The 17129-nt window shown below is 48.4% G+C and overlaps 10 protein-coding genes across 10 annotated transcripts; 4 read left to right on the plus strand and 6 right to left on the minus strand.

Annotated features, from left to right (window-relative positions):
• Window positions 1–62: 62 nt before the first annotated feature.
• On the minus strand, window positions 63–1437 carry BX661DRAFT_179589 (ribosomal protein L18e/L15P). Its single transcript, XM_051535239.1, has 2 exons — window positions 1334–1437; window positions 63–609 (listed from the first exon to the last, which is right to left on the minus strand). Exons 1-2 carry the CDS (start codon window positions 1334–1336, stop codon window positions 166–168), a joined length of 447 nt encoding a protein of 148 aa, XP_051393058.1. The 5' UTR covers window positions 1337–1437; the 3' UTR covers window positions 63–165.
• A 394-nt stretch (window positions 1438–1831) lies between these two features.
• On the plus strand, window positions 1832–2495 carry BX661DRAFT_141804 (uncharacterized protein; the record flags this gene model as incomplete). Its single annotated transcript, XM_051532902.1, has 2 exons — window positions 1832–1887; window positions 2009–2495. The coding sequence occupies 2 exons, from the start codon at window positions 1832–1834 to the stop codon at window positions 2493–2495; spliced, it is 543 nt and encodes a 180-aa protein (XP_051393059.1).
• A 172-nt stretch (window positions 2496–2667) lies between these two features.
• BX661DRAFT_179592 (long chain fatty acid elongation enzyme) lies at window positions 2668–4169 on the minus strand. Its single transcript, XM_051535240.1, has one exon. It carries the CDS (start codon window positions 3682–3684, stop codon window positions 2773–2775), a length of 912 nt encoding a protein of 303 aa, XP_051393060.1. The 5' UTR covers window positions 3685–4169; the 3' UTR covers window positions 2668–2772.
• A 2066-nt stretch (window positions 4170–6235) lies between these two features.
• BX661DRAFT_179594 (histone H2B) lies at window positions 6236–6728 on the minus strand (the record flags this gene model as incomplete). The annotated part of the gene is made up of 1 exon (XM_051535241.1): window positions 6236–6728. The coding sequence occupies exon 1, from the start codon at window positions 6611–6613 to the stop codon at window positions 6239–6241; it is 375 nt and encodes a 124-aa protein (XP_051393061.1). The 5' UTR covers window positions 6614–6728.
• A 1226-nt stretch (window positions 6729–7954) lies between these two features.
• On the plus strand, window positions 7955–8359 carry BX661DRAFT_169829 (histone-fold-containing protein; the record flags this gene model as incomplete). The annotated part of the gene is made up of 1 exon (XM_051533563.1): window positions 7955–8359. One exon carries the CDS (start codon window positions 7955–7957, stop codon window positions 8357–8359), a length of 405 nt encoding a protein of 134 aa, XP_051393062.1.
• Window positions 8360–8610: 251 nt separating this feature from the next.
• Window positions 8611–10936, plus strand: BX661DRAFT_179597 (uncharacterized protein). Its single transcript, XM_051535242.1, has one exon. The coding sequence runs from the start codon at window positions 8864–8866 to the stop codon at window positions 10865–10867; it is 2004 nt and encodes a 667-aa protein (XP_051393063.1). The 5' UTR covers window positions 8611–8863; the 3' UTR covers window positions 10868–10936.
• Window positions 10937–12120, minus strand: BX661DRAFT_179598 (uncharacterized protein). The gene has a single exon (XM_051535243.1). The coding sequence runs from the start codon at window positions 12068–12070 to the stop codon at window positions 11024–11026; it is 1047 nt and encodes a 348-aa protein (XP_051393064.1). The 5' UTR covers window positions 12071–12120; the 3' UTR covers window positions 10937–11023.
• A 1316-nt stretch (window positions 12121–13436) lies between these two features.
• Window positions 13437–13815, minus strand: BX661DRAFT_179599 (uncharacterized protein). The gene has a single exon (XM_051535244.1). The coding sequence runs from the start codon at window positions 13688–13690 to the stop codon at window positions 13502–13504; it is 189 nt and encodes a 62-aa protein (XP_051393065.1). The 5' UTR covers window positions 13691–13815; the 3' UTR covers window positions 13437–13501.
• Window positions 13816–13917: 102 nt separating this feature from the next.
• Window positions 13918–14226, plus strand: BX661DRAFT_130876 (cytochrome b5-like heme/steroid binding domain-containing protein; the record flags this gene model as incomplete). Its single annotated transcript, XM_051532558.1, has 1 exon — window positions 13918–14226. A coding segment is annotated over one exon (309 nt), but the record flags the coding sequence as incomplete, so codon positions are not given.
• Window positions 14227–14265: 39 nt separating this feature from the next.
• Window positions 14266–16876, minus strand: BX661DRAFT_193422 (docking domain of Afi1 for Arf3 in vesicle trafficking-domain-containing protein; the record flags this gene model as incomplete). The annotated part of the gene is made up of 3 exons (XM_051537777.1): window positions 14266–14285; window positions 14723–16617; window positions 16722–16876. The coding sequence occupies 3 exons, from the start codon at window positions 16874–16876 to the stop codon at window positions 14266–14268; spliced, it is 2070 nt and encodes a 689-aa protein (XP_051393067.1).
• Window positions 16877–17129: the final 253 nt, after the last annotated feature.

Consider the following 17129-nt stretch of genomic DNA (forward strand, 5'->3'; position numbering starts at 1 on the left):
TTTCATTTTAGCCTCAATTTAATATCAAATAAACTCATCACTCCACTTTTCTAACTGAATAGTTTTACCGTAAACAAACCAAAATACATTGAATCCGTGTACGGTCTCGCACACAACTAAAGGAAAAAGGCTAAAAACAGTTAATGTCTATTTTCAATCGACACCTTAAGCGGCAAGGATAACGGCACCACCGCTGGCCTTGATCTTCTTCTCAGCCAGGCTGGAGACGTAGCGGGCCTTGACAATGATGGGGCGCTTCTTGTCGAGTCTGCCCTTACCGAGGACCTTGGCGTAGCCGCTTCTGATGAGGTCAACAACCGGGGCAAGCTCCTTGTTCTCAAGGGCCTTGGCGCGGGACTCAGCGTCAACAAGGGTCCAGATCTTGTTCACGTTGATGGTGGGGCGCCAGAACTGGTTCTGGGTCTTGTGGAAGTAACGCATACCGACCTTACCAAAGTAACCGGGATGGTACTTATCCATGTGGATGCGGTGGTGGTGCTGACCACCGGCAAGACCACGACCTCCGGGATGCTTGCGGTGCTTACCAATGCGACCATGTCCGGCGGAGACGTGTCCGCGCTTCTTACGGTTGTGGGAGAAACGGGTCGGCTAAAAATAAAATAATTGAGGAAAAACAAAAAGGCTTGGGTATTAGTAAAGTGTGTTTGATGCAACAGGGCGTGTGGGTGTTTGCAGCGCAACAAGTGTATGTAGAATGTGCGCGCGCAGCAGTAAAAGTACACACGGCTGCTGCTGTTGTTTTGTTGCTATCTGCGAGTTACTGGCATCGCGCAACGGCTTCAAAAAACGCAATGTATCTGCGCAGAAGAGCGCTGGGGAATCAACAGCGGCACAGTCCTCATTTAAAAAGAGAACTGCTTGGACCATTCTGAATAGGTTGTCTAGAGATCGCCAAAGCAAACGTGGATCTGCCTCCCATTCCTCCAGGCACAAATCAAAACAAGTGCCCTTAGAAATAAAAAAGCGCTTGAGCGATCTCTCAGACAGCAAATGCAAAAATTCGAATCGGTCGAAATTTGCAAATGCCCCTCATTCCATTTGCTGCCCTTCAAAATTGAAAATGCCGCCACTAGTGTTGAGAGCTCCTCAAAAACCAAAGAGTGCTAACAATATTGTTTAAGCGTATCCATTTACTGATATTTTGAGTTTGCAGCCAACACTACATAAATTGGCTGTAATTCCTGCCACGCATCCATCCGTCGCATCCATCTAATTTTAAAGCCGTCGTATCCATCGCTCCGCGCAAACACTGTTCCGATCTGGATTTTGTCTGTGCAAAACTGCTTGCAAATAATTAACGCTGTTTACGCACCATTTTGAAAATATAATTAAAGCCAGTTAGTGAGAAAGGATGAACACACAGGCCCTACCTTTTTGCTGTGCGTTTTGTGAGCTCTAACTTGCAGCTACACCCACTTCAAGCCTTCAAATTGCTCGAAATTGGCGCTGGCAGCCGATTTTTCACTCTTTTGCATGTATATAGCGCGAATTCGTGTCTTGATTTGATCAGTTAGCCGATCAGTGGATCATTATTTTTTTGCCTGTTGCAAAGACAGAAAAAAGCGAAAAATTAAACAAAGTTGCACTTTTTTAGGACTCGCTTTCTCAGTTTTTTTTGCTGCTGTTGGTTCAGCTTGCTGCTTAGGATCGCGAGTGCAAGCAAGAAAGCGCTCGACATGGTCTCACAGTCCTCTGCTTGCTCTTTGTCTATACTTGTTGTTATTTTTTGTCTATTGCACGTCAATTTTCTATTTGACCTTTCACCCACAAATTCAATTCCACCGATACACCCACCACGTAAAACTGAATAATGCGGCCACTTACAGACGACGAGACCAAAGTTTTGTTTGAGAAGCTCTCAAAATAGTAAGTGCATCGCTTTGACAGGACATAACCCAGTGTCGAAGAAGCCAAGGTAATGCACCTGATAAACCCAGCTGTGGCATTCGCTAAACCTGACCTTTCAACCCTTGTTCACACTTCATAGCATCGGTCGCAACATTGTCCACCTGATCGACCGCCCCGACGAGCCATACTGCTTCCGGTTACAGAAGGATCGCGTGTACTATGTCAGTGAAGACATCATGCGCAAGGCGACGCCAATTGGCCGCCTCAACCTGATTGCACTGGGAGTGTGCTTCGGCAAGTTCACAAAGACCGGCAAGTTCCGCATGCACATCACGGCGCTGCCGTACTTGGCGCAGTACGCGACATACAAGGTATGGGTGAAGCCCAACGGCGAGATGCCCTTCTTATATGGCAACCATGTTGTCAAGGCCCATATTGGACGTGTCACAGAGGATATGCCTGAGCACCAGGGCGTTGTAATTTACAACATGGCTGATGTTCCCCTGGGGTTCGGTGTCAGCGCGAGATCGACCGTGGATATGCGCAAGGTTGACCCGACCGGTATCGCTGTGTTCCACCAGTCCGATAACGGCGAGTACCTGCGTGAGGAGGATGCCCTGTTCTAGTTGAGTTTATGGTTGTTGGTTGGTAGCATGGCTACGTGTGCGATTACGTTCCTACCAATGTGATGTGATACTATCTCTTTTTGCGCTTTTTGAACATACAAATATGAGCACATTGTCCAGAATTAAACATTACATAACATTGAACAATATGGAACAATATGCACTGACTATAGTGGGTGATAAAATAATAGATATATTAAATTGAAATCGAATCAAATAGCTGTAAATCAAAGGGAAATGAAAAAGAAGACATTTCACGCATCCGGCACGTACTTGCTTACTGGGTCTTGAGCTTGTTCTTGGCGGCCTGCTTCTTGGTGTAAGTGCGCTGGAAGAACTGGATGAAAAGCAGCAGGTATGACGACAGCAGGGCGCAGCCAAAAATAGCAGCATCCTCAGTTCCAGCGCAGTCACCGTAGCACGGGAGCGAGGGGTAGTAACGCGAGCCGATAAGCTGGTAGGTGCAGAAGTAGACGAATCCAAGATCGATGATGAATTGGGTGATCTGAAGAGTAGTAACGTACTTCTTCCACCACGGGTGGATACCGCACGACGCAAGGAAGTAATAGAAATACATGATAACATGAACGAACAGGTTGAGCGTGATGACGACCCACGAGACCGAGGTGGCGCCGTTGAGTTGGGTGAAGCAGAGGACCATGGTCAGCGTGTGGTGGTAGACGTGCAGGAACTGCAGGGGCTTCTTCTTGAGAGCCAGGAAGACAGTGTCGGTGAACTCGAGCCACTTGGTCAGGTAGTTGAGGTAGTAGAGAACCTCGAGGCGCTGGGTCCACGCCTTCTGGTCGCACACGGCGTAGAAAAGACCGCCCTCGGAGATGATTGGCGCTAGCTCCTCGACAAAAAGCACCAGAAGGACAAGCGACACGAGGGTGAGAATGAGGTTATGGACCTGCGCGAGCCTGTTAAGCTTGAATCCCTTGTGCGATCTCATCAGGAACTGGATCCCAAAGATGGCTCCGAGGTAAACAATCATGCCCAGGCCAACCTCCTGCCAGGTCGACAAATAGGTGGTGCCGTTGACCCATCTCCACTGCGACTTGTCGTATCCCGCCGCGGTGTAAGCAGCCGAAAGCCACGCGTCCGGGCTGAACATGTTGAAGGCTGCGTCGACGGGCACGCTGGCAGCGAGTGTGCTGCCGAACTCAGAAGCTGCTGCTGCTGCGCTCATAATAATCAACAACGGTGAGTGAGTGTACTTGCCGATAAGACGCGAGTTTTGAGGTAATTTTTTGTTTATGTTGATAGAAATTAGAATAAATGCTGGACAGATGGTGTAAATGTAAGTAGCGCAATGAGGGCAATGCAGTGCACAGACAATATAAATAAATAGACAAAATAACAAAACGGCGAGGGAAAGATACAGGTTGGCAATAGAGGATATGAAAATAGAAATAGGGAGAGCAAGCGGGGATGATAGAACCAAAGAAAAGAAAACAGAAGAGAAAAGGAAAGGAAAGAAGATAGGTATGCTTCAGTAGTGTGCTGTACCACGCGTGTATTAGCCGGCGCACTACCTGCTAAAAAACAAACAAACAAAAGCTTGACACAAAGACAAAAAATGTACTCTTTTTTCTTGTGGGGAGGCGAAGTGTAAAAACAGAGGGGAAGGGCCAAAGTGGGGGTTGTTTCAAGCGTGGGGGGAAAAGAGTTCAGAAGACCAAATTTGGGTTGGCAATTTTGGAATGGATTTCCCTTTTGTCCAGCATTTTCTTCCTCCTTTCGAGTATGGGCTTTGCCTTTACCTGCTCTCCAACCCCAGCGCCTTCGGAAATGTTATTCTCTTTGGACTGTCATGCGCAATTGCGCCCCTTTGTAAGCGAGCCCCCGCCCCCCTCGCCTGCCTGCCTGGTGTTTGTTTGTTATGCTTTAAATCGAGCTTTTCCTTTGCTGAATTGCTTAATTCCGCCGGGCCAGCAGGAAAAATTGTATCGCACGTCCGCCAGTGCTCAAGCGGTCCAATGATCGACCGACAATTTCCCCAATCAATTTGTTTGGATTGTGTGCCGGTTTCTACATAATTTTTTGCTGTGCAACAAACTAAACTTGACCGACATCTGGAAATCTCCCTCCGCTTTCCTGCCCAACATGTGTATGGCCGCGCTGAAGCAGATGAACAAGCATCCATGCACAACGTTCCAGCATGTGAAGATGAGGTCCTGCCACCAAATTCGTTTTTTGCACCCCTTTTTAACCAGAAAACGCCTCTGGCCCACAGACCATGTACAATAGTATCATGTGGGCATGTGAGTTGGACTCCCCGAAAAATAAACGTACTTAGTCATATGAGGGACCCGTCTCAATGAATTTTGCAGGCACTTGAAAGATGTTTGTCCCTTCGAGCACGCTCGGGCTACTGCGCTTCTCTATTGTCGATCGAAAACAAAAAAGGTAAAAAAAAGTAAAAGCACCATTTCAAAATGTCCGCTGACAGCAGAAATGCCAGAGAGCGTGCAACCTAATCATGATTATATTTATGTTGATCAGATTTAATTGTATTTTATTTTTAATTAGCAGTAACAAAGCTGAATAAACCTGTTTTCTTGTGCTGCGCTCAGTTGTGCAACTTTAAAAATTCATGCAGTCGTTGAATAGCTCCCCATTTATTTATGCCAACAAGTATTTAAATTGATATATTTGGAAGGCACAAGTAAAGTTGCATATAATAATGATACTTTAGCACAAATTGGTCACGTTAGTATTAATGTGTTGCGTGTGCTGATATGTGCGAGTATGCAATACATTTTGGCGTCAACTCTTAGAGAAAATTTGGAAAAACGTAAGCATATAATAAAATATATTTATGTTTGCTTGACTTGACTTATCATAAAAGACCATTGAGAATGTTATAGTGGTCTATTTCCAGCTTAATAATACTCGAGTAGACAGTCAAAATTCTAATTTTGAGATATTTAGGCCGAAAAGTCAAAGGATCACTAATCCCCAGAAATTTATTTACACAACAACCTAAAGCGGTTGCATTTCAGCGTGTCAGCAGAACAAATGTACAAATAAATTCCAAGAATAGTGAGTAAAGTTACAAACAAATAAGTATTGGTTGTGAATGTCAAACTGGCAGTGATTCTGCCTGTGATGCTTTTACAAAATATTGCTAATTTATCTCAATATATGCGCGAATAGAAACCAAATTTGCCAGCACACTGGTTATGTACAATATCCTAATTATACAATTTCAAGTCAGGTACTCCCACAAAGCTTTATCTTGTTATCTCAAAACCCTCGCTGAGTACATAACCCAAACCACCCCTCACTAGGTTGTTAGAATTTCAAGAATTCTTGTTTGTTTCTAATGCTTTTCCAATAATCTTTATTAGTTCCTTTGTTTGGCGTCTGTAGGATTAGCTTGCATTTTGCCATGTACAGAAAAAACAACCAAACACATTGGATATCTGCATTCAAACTTGGTTGTTCAGTAATGCTTACAGCCTGCAAGCTCATCTAAGCTGCTTAGCACAGATATATTTTTTTGTAGAAGTTTGGCGGATGTTCGCTCACCCTTACACATGTAATTTTTTAGGTCTCCTTATAGCACACATTATCGTATGAGCATACACTAATTGTTTTTTTCAAGAATAACGTTCCATTATTATTTTGATAATTATAATTACATAGAAAAACGACTGTTGGTATAAAAGTGACAACTACCGCTGCGTAAGCATAACCTTTGGCAGATGCCAGATGCAACCACTAAACTGTCATACAGTTTACTTGGAGGCAGCAACGAACTTGGTGGTGGCCTTGGTGCCCTCCGACACGGCGTGGCGCGACAGCTCTCCGGGGAGCAGGAGACGGACAGCGGTCTGGATTTCGCGAGAAGTGATGGTGGACTTCTTGTTGTAGGCAGCGAGCTTGGAGGCCTCGGTGGCGATGCGCTCAAAGATGTCGTTGACGAACGAGTTCATGATCGACATGGCCTTGTTCGAGATACCGGTGTCGGGGTGAACCTGCTTCAGGACCTTGTAGATGTAGGTCGAGTAGGTCTCCTTGCGGACGGCCTTGCGGGCCTTCTTCTCGCCAACGGACTTGACGGGGGCCTTGCCACCGACAGCGGACTTGGACTCTGCGACCTTGGGTGCCATTTGAAATTGGGTGTGTGAGCGTGAGTGTGGGTGTTTGGAGTGGAGGGTGGGAAAAGCAAAGAAAATGCTGTGAAAAAAGAAGTTGGGAAAAAGTGGTTGTTTGTGACTGAAAGAAAAAAACGCGAGGTGCACAAGCACAGGGGGCGGCGGCCATCTGTTTTATATGCTTGGGGGGCATAAGAGCCGATTTGAGAAAAATCGAGCAGCGCGCTTTCAACTCGATTTTTCCGTTTTTCTCTTGCCCTCAAAATCGAGCAGAGGTAGCGCGTCTCGATTGGCGCGTGCTGATTGGCCAAGCGCATTTCGATTTTTCGAATGTCTTTGCACTTTTAGATTTTGTCATTCTCGGCTCAGCAAAGCCCAAGAGTCCAAAGCTTTCTGCGACGCCTTATCAGCATTGGCAGCAGCAGGCATTAAGGCCAGCAGTGCTATTGTCTTGGTTCTGTTTCGAGCCAGGCTGAACCAAAGTGTTCTTTGCGTGGAAAAAAGACAGGCACCAGTACCAGTGGCAGTGGCAGTGGCAGTGGCAGTGGCAGTGGCAGTGGCAGTGCCAGCATCAGCACCAGCACCAGCACCAGCACCAGCACCAGCACCAGCACCAGCACCAGCACCAGCACCAGCACCAGCACCAGCACCAGCACCAGCACCAGCACCAGCACCAGCACCAGCAAAGACAACAGCCGGCGCCTGTGCTCGGAGGCACGCAGCCAGACGCTCTGGCTCCAGCTCACGCGAAAGATGCAAAAAACTACGCAGATACGGGCCAAGAATAGCCGCACGGCACCAGACGCGAGACGCAAGATCCAAAAATGCAAGACGAAAAAAGTCAGAAATAAACTGGCCGACGCTGATTGGCTGAAATCGAGGAGCAGCTGTGGTTGTCGATTTTTGAAAAATCGAGCACTCAGTACACACTTCGATTTTCGGCACGCGAAAAAAGGCACGGCAGCCAATCACAGGCGTCCAATTATTTTTTTGCAGCGCGCCGTTGCAATTTCGTATTTTTCGTCTTGGCAGGAGAATGCACCCGCTTGATTAGCCCCCAAAAGGCACGCTTTACGCTTTGTGCTTGCTCGATTCGATTTGGGGTTTTGAAATTTTGCATTTCTCGATATTCCAGCACGAACGCGTCTCTGCATTTTCTATCAACCAACCGCCCTTGCTCATATATAAACAGCCGGCAAGTGCCGCCATCTCATTTTTGCTGGTTTTTTTTCTTGTGCTTTACCAATACACATTTTCATTCCACGCTTTTTTCTTCAGTCTCCTTTCGCTCTCGAGCAAACACACAACCACAACACACAACCACCCTCCCCCTCACAACACTCACCTTTAATCACAATGGCTGGTGGCAAATCCGCATCTGGCAAGGCCGGTATCTCCGCTTCGGCCGGACCCAAGTCGCGCTCGAGCAAGGCTGGCATCCAGTTCCCTGTCGGCCGTATCCACCGTCACCTGCGTCGCGGCAACTACGCCCAGCGCATTGCCGCCGGTGCCCCCGTCTACCTGGCCGCCGTCCTCGAGTACCTGACCGCCGAGATCCTCGAGCTGGCCGGTAACGCTGCCCGCGACAACAAGAAGACTCGTATCATCCCCCGTCACCTGCAGCTCGCCATCCGCAACGACGAGGAGCTCAACAAGCTGCTCGGCAACGTCACTATTGCCCAGGGTGGTGTCCTGCCCAACATCCACGCCACTCTCTTGCCCCAGAAGTCCAAGAAGGCCAACCCCTCCCAGGAGCTTTAAGCGTATTTTTCACTCTAATTATCAACCAACCTGGCGTGTTGTTTAATTTTCTATGTTTATTGTTGTTCATTAATGCTCAGCGATAAATTTATGTACAATAAATTGAATTGAAGTTTTAACACTCTTATTTTTGTCTGGCTCTGCTTTGGATTTGTGATTGAAAAATTGCACAAAGGGTCCAATTTTTAAGGCGAAAGGGGCAGCAGTAAAAAAGAAACAGGTCGATCAAACTTTGTGTGCAAACAAGTTATTTCATTTTTCCTTCCGCGTTTTTTTCGAATCGAAATGAAACCATTTTGTTAATTCAAATTGGCCTTTATTCCTCGTTATCTTATTTTATTAATTCCAATTTATTTTTTTGCAATGGACGGACGCGGCAATAAGGACGCAGCAAACTTTTTTAACAGAATAAAAAATGTCGAGGTGCTAAAGTCGCCATACCCTCGCCACCTGGGGCAGCCCAGTCGTGGCTCAGGTCTGACCTCCTCAAGCACACGGCCTATTATGACTGGAAATGCCATCAGCGGCGCACCACCTGGGTCAATGCGCCCAATCTCCACACACAACGCGCCAACATGGCACCACCCCATTCCGCGACATGGTGAAAATGCCGTGTCGCCCGCCGGTATTTCCAGACGTATTAATGGTGGTCCTGTTTTTGACCATAAGATGTCTGTGTCTCACCGCTCGCCGTCAAAATACCCGGTATCTGTACAGCCGATTCGGACGCGCCCACACTCGCTGCCAGATCAGCGGTTTATCCCCGGAAGCACCCTGCCAGCACATGTCCTTGCTGCCAACACAACACAGTGCCATATTAATAGCTGGTCTGCTTACCTGGACTCGGCTAGGGGAACTGTCAGCGTTCACGGGAAGATCATGAGGGCTGATGGGCGCCAGGCAGTTCGGCGCAGCTCTGCCATTATAAGGGTGGTAGATGGCCGCACGTTGCTGACCAACAAGGGTACCTATTACATGTTGGTCGGTCCTGCAGACATCGAGGCTATGCGGTTAAACGGGTTTCCAGAGCACCTTATTCCATATTTTGCCGAGGGGTTTCCTCAAAACTGGAGGCAGCTCATTGAAGCGGATTTTGGCAGAAAGTCCCCTGGCGCGCATTACGAGGCGCCACCAGTCTCCGCCCCGAGGACAAGCATTGCTTCGAAGCAGAGCCCGACACCCTTGAGGCGTGAAGAGTCAACCGAGGACTATGGTGGATTTGAGAGCTTGCCCTCGTCGGTGCTCAGCGATAAAACATACGCACAACAGACTATTTTTTCCAGGTCGCCAGCAGCGGCTAATGCAGAAGCTAAGTCACGCAAGGCCTCTTCGGTCTACACCAGCGGCGCCAGCTTGTTTGCTCGTGGCGGGTTCGGAAGATCTGTGCCTCAGAAAAACAATCAGCCAAGTGCCGAAAAACAAGCAGAGCTTGTGCTTGAAGAGTCGCATTCGTTCGAGGACGGTGGTATTGACAGGATAACGGAGTGTGACGAAGAACAGACCTCGAGGGCTGACACCGGGTGCGAAGATGCAGCAGTTACCGCCGATGAAGGTCAAAATAGTCCCATACCACAGTCAAGCTGTACAACGGGCCTCGATTCTGAGGACCTACATGACTCACCGGAGTTGGTTGCACGTCGGCCGGCACTATTAGAGTCAATCGAGGAAAATGACATAGAAAAGTTGGACAAGATGTTTGAAAATGCCAGTAAGCGTTTAGTCCCAGCACGATCAAAGCCGGCTGCGTCTTCTGACAAGAGAAATGTGCCAAAGAGAATTATCGATAGCTCCGACGAGTCATCCCAGCCATCGCTGACTTTAAAGCCGAATTTAGACTCGACCTCAAAAAAGGAGAGCAATGTGTTTATGGACACCCCGACGAAACAATCCCGGCGTAAGGCCACGCCGACAACGCCGACAACCAGATCTTCGGCTAATCGCGCGCCAATAACGCCTAAGGCGTCTTTGCCATCGGGCCAAGCGGGCACTCCCACATCAACGCCTCGCAAAAGACCCGCCACAAAGCCTGTCTCTACAAGGTCCAAGGCAGCTCAGGAAAGTGCGGTCTCAGCGGTATCGGCCGCTGAATCGGATGATTTCCCGCAGGATCTGCCTCTGGATCTAAATTCTGACTCTGAACCAGACAAGGAATTAGGCGACAGACCAGTGGATACGCCCAGTTCAAGCACCGTCACGCCCAAGCGAAGAGTTGTCAAGTCGTTCTTTAGGTACACAGAGCCCAAACCTTTCTCTACATCTGTCACTCGTTCAGGGCGCAAGGTGCGCAGACCGCAGGATTGGTGGGCCAACGCACAGGGACATCTCGATGAGAGCGGCATCAGTAACCATGCGGAGCCGAGTATTAAGTTCAAGTGGGGATCGGGCGAGGCAGTGGTCGTCAAGGATGGCAAGCGGGTGCGACTGTCTGACTACTATCTACAGGGTGGCGACGACAAGCCGCTGTTTGTTGCTGGTAATGAATATGACCAGGAAGCACATTCATCTTGAGCACTTGGCGAGAGAGCATAATTAAAATTTTTAAAATATATTTGGTGCTCGCAAAATTTACTCATAAAATATGGCAATATGATAAATTTATTAATAAGGTTTACTGATCAATATCTTGATATATTGCTGATGCGCAGTGCCGAAATGACGACATTATTACAGCTTTGTATTCAGCTTCGGCAAGGTTACTGTTGTCTCGAGAGTCGTGCAAATATCATTTCCATTAACGAGCTTGGTCATTATAATGATCTCGCCCTTGCTGTTTGGCTCCTCGACAACTGCATCAACAACGACGCCCTTGCTGGCCACACGTATGCCCTTGCGATAGTTGATGTTCCAGATAGTGGTAGCCACATGCATCATACTGACGCCAGTAATTTTGGTTAGCAGGAACGAAGAGGCATTGCACAATACAGTTGCTAAAACGCCACCATGTATGTAATACTTTGGCCCAGCAATGTTCTCGCCAAAGTCAATTATTGCAGCCATTCGCCGCTGCGCCATGCTCAACAAACCAGCCTTGTGATCCGCAATATCAAGGGGCAAACAGTTCATAACTTGGCTGAGTGCAAGGAGATTATTGTTGTCGAGAGCTTGTACGTCGGGCGCATCGATCTGCGGCAACCGAATTTGGGAATTGTCAGAGCTGGAAGCTTTGGCCACTTCAATTTGCTTGGGCATTTTTGCCATCGGCACAAATACGAATATCATACGGGCAACAAGCAGCAGCTTAGCGGTCTCTGCATCATAAATCGGGCATTTAAGGACAAACTTGCAATTGGCATCATAGACGACCTGAAGCTTGAAGTAAAAAAGTCTGGCGGCTGGCGAGAAGCCCTTTCTGGCGACGTTTAGGTTCACGGTGAATCCAAGATGAGTTTTTGCTCGTGGCGTCAGTGACATCATATGTAAAACCAGCTCTGCACCGGTGTTATCTAGCAGTGTGAGAAGTGTGGTCTCTTGCACGGGCTTGGTGCTGGGGAATTTGTCGCTGCTGTTAAACTGCCAGAAGCTCAGCATTTGTTGGGTTGACGGCGAAAAATAAATATCAGGAGTATCAGTTATGTGCTCGTCAAGTATACGGTTATTTATGAAATCCGACGAGCTAGCCTCCCATTGTGCTTGAAACTTTAAGGGAACAAGATCATCTATCTCGCTGATTTCGCGTTGGATATCGCTGTGCAGAGCGCGGCCAGGCTTCATTATAATGAAAGTAAATTGATTTATAAAAATATGTATTGTGAAAGTAAACTAAAGAAAAGAAGACTATCAAGGTCTAAGTACGCAAGACAGTTTTTATTTTGTTTGCGCACGCCTCTCTTCTGGCCCCAAATGTTTCCTTAATAGTGCCGTGCGCATATACTTTTTTTAGCTCAAAATACACAGAAAGTGGAAATATAAGATTTTTCAATTAAATATGCAAGTATGCTGATCCTTGTAATGTCCACTATGCAAATCAGCTATTTGAAAACGAAGAATTATTGTATTGATGCCTGTAGTGAACAGACAATGCAAATGGTACCCTGACGCATATCCGGAACTAGAGATGCATCTATGGCCCGTCGCCTGGCTGTTGGATCATCGAGACACAGGGCCACATGTTCATGTATCCACGACGGAAATGCACAATTCTGTTGCAAAATGACTTTCATTGGAATCTTTGGAATCCAGCCACAGATCCCCTGGCTGAGACGGTCAACATACTTCAACTGTATCCAGGACCAACATATGCCATATTGGAGGAACTCAAGAAGCCTGTGGACACCCACTACCAGAACAAGAAGCTGTGCTTGGGTATGAGGTGTGGCTGGAAGGAGTTGGCAGAGGACAGTTACATAATGTTGGTCAAGAAACTCTAATATGATTGCACAAGAACAAGCAACAGTGTTCGTACACGAGATTGTAGATAAACAGAACGACTGGTACAAAGGGCAGTGCGACTTGCAGGTCGAACGGGAAATGAAGGGATGCTTGACGCCTGAAAAACGCCGGTTGTTGATGATACTTCAATCTCAACAAACACATTGACTACCAACTTTGCCATGATTGATGCTCTAGCTGGCAGAGCAAGTGCTCAGGCTTAATTTTACCAACACCCTGGCGAACACTTCCATTGCCAGGCAATTAGATCCAGGTCTGGAGAAATCCCAATCACGCAGCCCCTAGAATAATTTTCGTTATAGGGACATGTAACCAGGTATGCAATATAGCCCATGAGAGACAAGGTGGCGTGATAGACAATCGGCCTCATTAATTAACTTTGGTTCATGCTTTTTTTACTTGTTTTATATTTCGCAGAATGTATCTATTTTCTCGCTTTCTAACATTACTGTGTTGGAAAACCCCATCCAGCAACTACAAAAAAAACTGAAATTTTATAGAAGCGCTGAGACTGAAAATACAACCAGATATTATTAAGTTTTCACTATACATTTCCAAAGAATGTGAAAATCCTCTTTGCAAGCATAATATTACAGTAACAAAAATACGAGTACAATAAAAAAGACGTATGATAAGCAAAGCAACTAGAATTTGATGCGCTGAAAAAAAATCCACACTTTGCCCAGAGAAAATGTATTCATAGATCCACTTGCTCATTTGACGAAGCCCTGTCCTGTGTTAAAAAACTAATGGCTATAACCGCCATGATATGTGGATAAATAAATCTGCGCGCTGCCTGTGGGGATGAGTAGCTGCAGCAGAGGGTTGCCTCCTTGGCTTCGCGCTTGGACATGGTCTTGTACTTAATTTCCTATCTCTTGCAAAAGGTGTTAACGCACTGTTAATGCACTGCCTTTTAACTAAATGTAAAAGCAAGTGCATAAACAATCTCCAAGGTTACCCTGAAGGTTGGGGGTTTGCCACAGTGGTTTATTTGGTTTCAGGCACAATTGCAATTTAAAAATCATCCCCAACTTGCAAATCATGCAGTGTGTGATACATGCATCATTTTTCTTCCTACTACATAATTTTTATACTATATACTTTTTTATTACTTTACCCCAATTTCATTCACATCTGCAACAATGAGCGACAAGCAATCACGGGTTTTCACGTTGGAAGAGCTGAGAAAGTACAATGGGCACAATGACACCACCCCGCTCATTCTGCTGGGTTTTAACGGCAAAGTGTACGACGTGTCAACTTCGCCGCAATTCTACGGGCCGGGTAAGAGCTACAATGTTTTTGCTGGTCGCGATTGCACCAAGGCACTGGCAGTGAATACGCTCAAAGAGGATGCTCTGCCTGGACCAAATGACTCCCCCGTTGACACTTCTGAATTCACGGATGCTGAGAGGCTGGCCATGAATAACTGGGAGCAGAGACTCTCGGTCAAGTACCCTGTGGTTGGAGTCCTCGGGGCGCCAGTAGTGGGCACACTCGAGTAAGAAGGAGACTCAGCCCGTATCAGGCGACTCTTTTGTCTAAACTTTTGAATTGACAACCGCTTGGAGACTGGCCTTGAGCAACCAAAAGTAAAGAGTTCAGTTGATAATTCCATGGGTCACAGGGCTTTTAAATGCGCAGGCAGGCTCAGTAAGCAGAAGAGCCACAATTAGTATCGGCTGTTGAATAGCATTTTTATTAAAACATGAAAAATATGGCTAAAAATGAAAAAGTAAAATATGAGGAAGCACCGTGGGACGCAAGGAACTGAAAGGCGAAAAAAATAAAGATGAAGATATAAATGGAAATAGCAAAGTGCAAAAAAAGAGAAAGAGAAAGAAGAGGACAAAAATTAAAGAAGAATTAGAAGAAATGAAAATGCTGCGCTAGAGTTTATAGTATCAAAGAGATAGAGAGAGAGGCAGAGTTGGTCCAAACACACAGGTCCTTAGACGGAAAATGCGTGACGTAGGTTGCTGAATGCACACTGGTGGAAGAAGTTTGTGCTGCGCACGTAGCGGGTGCCTGCCTGGTTGCGCTCGATCTTCTCAAACAGGCGCACGGTGTACATGCGGATTGCCGGCGACGGATGGTAGAAGCCATAGGCCAGCGGCTGCAGGCCGCCCTGGCTCTGCGGCAGTGAGGCTAGCAGCTCAGTGACCTGTTCGTCAGTGACGACTTGCTCGTCCAGGCGCTTGTAGATGGCCTCGACCTCGTTGACATCAAGGTTGGTGGAGTTTCGCAGGCAGTAGACCATGTGCGCAATGTCAATGCCACGGATAAAGCAGCTGGCCTGCATGGACTCGTAGTCGGCAACGGCGTAGTGGTAGGCCTGGGTGCCAATGAACCCCTCAATGCGCGTCTGGTAGAAGCTGATCTCACGGTCCCTGCTCTCCTTGTCGCCAGGGGAGATGCAGTAGCCGTCGACCCCGCGGCTGTCGGCAGCGGCCATATGTGCGGGGTCGCCCAGACGCGTAACGCCGTCGCGCTCGTGCTCGTAGATTGGCACTAGCGACATGAAGCGGCGCACATAGTTCTCGACCTTAGCGCGAATGGCCACCTCGCCGTAGTGGCGCTCAATGGCCAGCATCAGGTCCTGGATGAATTCCGAATCCAGGTTGTTCCACTTATCGGGCTTGCCGTCGCGCGACGAGAAGGAGCGGTTGCGCGACAGTGTCACCGAGTCCAAGCTGCGGCGCAGTGAGTCCGTCTGCGAGCGCATGTTTGCATTGGCAGTGCCCGGCGGCATGGCCAGCAGCGGGCTGACAATGATTTTGCCGGTGTTGATGTTGCACAGAATGTCCCACCACTCCGGGTGCTCCTCGAATGCCGGGTTGGTGACGCCGGCAATGTAGCCTGGGAACGACAGCAGCGTGTCGAGGTTGGTCAGGTTGGTGTATGGGAACGCGCGGTTGGCGAATCCACGCAGCACACCGCCGCCGCCGCTGCCCAGCGCCACGGCCGCCAGAACATAGTTGGCCACCTCGCCGGCCGGCTTGCCGTGGCCCAGAAAGATGATGCGCTTCTGCGTCAGCAGCCCGTTCATCAGCAGGATGATCGAGTGTGTGTATTGGCCGCTGGACTCCAGGTGCGGGTGCGGCTGCATGGCCTTGCTGCCGGTCGTCGCCGACAGCGCGCCAGAGAACGTCGTCAGCAGCTGAATAAGCGAAAAGTCGCTGATCTCCTCCGGGTACACGGTCATCGGCACGCGGATGGGCAGCTTGACGCCCGAGTATACAATCTCCGTGTCAAAAAACCGCCTGTCCTTGTTGCGCGCCGACGCCGCGCGCATGCGGTTTGTCTCCGACACCGTGCCGCGCCGGGCCGCTGCTGCCGCCGACTCGTCGCTGCCTGATGCGCCCAGCTCAGCCAGCCCCAGCTCATGAGCCACATCCAGCCGCTCTGAGTCCTGCGCCAGCGTGCCCAGCAGTCGCCGCTCGCACTCGAGCTGCACGAACCGCTCCTCAAACATGTTCTGGTCGTCGGAAAACCGCAGAATTGTCGTTTCGTGCCGGCTCAGCTGCGGCATGCACGACAGGTCCATTTGGTTGGCCGACTTGTACAGTTCGGCCAGTGTGTCCTCAGTCGGCGCGCGGTAGTAGTTCTCGAGCGCCAGCATGAGAATTGCTTGGTAGATGTGAATAAACCGGTGTCGCGTGCACACTGCCATTGCCTTGACAATTGCACCGCGCCGCACCTCCTTGTCGTGCTTTGTACGCACCAGGTTGAGCACGTACAGCAGCGGCGGCCCGTCCTCCGACACCCGCCCGTTTTCGTCGGGCGCCTTTTGGTTAAGAAAAAACATTGTCCAATCGCTCTCGCGCGCATGCGCTCCGTCGGGCAGCATGAGCTCGGCCAGGTGTCTATGTCAGTGGGCAGAAAAGAAAAGCATGCAAAGGTCTATCAGCCTATTGTGGAACATACTAGGCAAAATTCACGTCTATTGTGCGCTTTTGGGTGTACGTACGAGTCGTCGGCCCCCGTCGGCCGCGGGTACTGGTGCTTCAATATAGCTCCGCGGTCAATATCAAACTCTGCCAGGAGAATGTACTCGACATTCCGCTGCTGCATGTCATCGTCGTGAGCTGCAGCGTCGTCGCCATTGCTGTTGCTGTTCGCCATAAAGCTGTCGTTGGTGTGAAGTGAAGTTCTTTTCCGTAGGTGAAATTCAAGGCTCGAATGAGCAGGAAAAAAAAGAGTATAAGGAGGCGCAAAAAATAAAATAAACAAATGCAACCAAATAGAATGGAATTCAAAAACAGCGAAACTGCCGTCAACAAAAGGTCATGCCGCCAGTGAGCCGGCCAGCTTTTGCAGCCAAACCATCAGCGCGTATAAGCACGGCTCGAGCTGCTCTGCATGTTTTTAAACTTGA

Source organism: Kickxella alabastrina (assembly GCF_025024165.1).
Source record: "Kickxella alabastrina strain RSA 675 chromosome Unknown BX661scaffold_6, whole genome shotgun sequence".
In the NCBI taxonomy this organism is placed as follows: Eukaryota; Fungi; Kickxellomycota; class Kickxellomycetes; order Kickxellales; family Kickxellaceae; genus Kickxella; species Kickxella alabastrina.

Coding starts and splice junctions, on each gene's coding strand:
- BX661DRAFT_179592 (XM_051535240.1), bottom strand. CDS start 3,684: ATGAGCGCAGCAGCAGCAGCTTCTGAGTTCGGCAGCACACTCGCTGCC.
- BX661DRAFT_179597 (XM_051535242.1), top strand. CDS start 8,864: ATGACTGGAAATGCCATCAGCGGCGCACCACCTGGGTCAATGCGCCCA.
- BX661DRAFT_179598 (XM_051535243.1), bottom strand. CDS start 12,070: ATGAAGCCTGGCCGCGCTCTGCACAGCGATATCCAACGCGAAATCAGC.
- BX661DRAFT_179599 (XM_051535244.1), bottom strand. CDS start 13,690: ATGCACTTGCTTTTACATTTAGTTAAAAGGCAGTGCATTAACAGTGCG.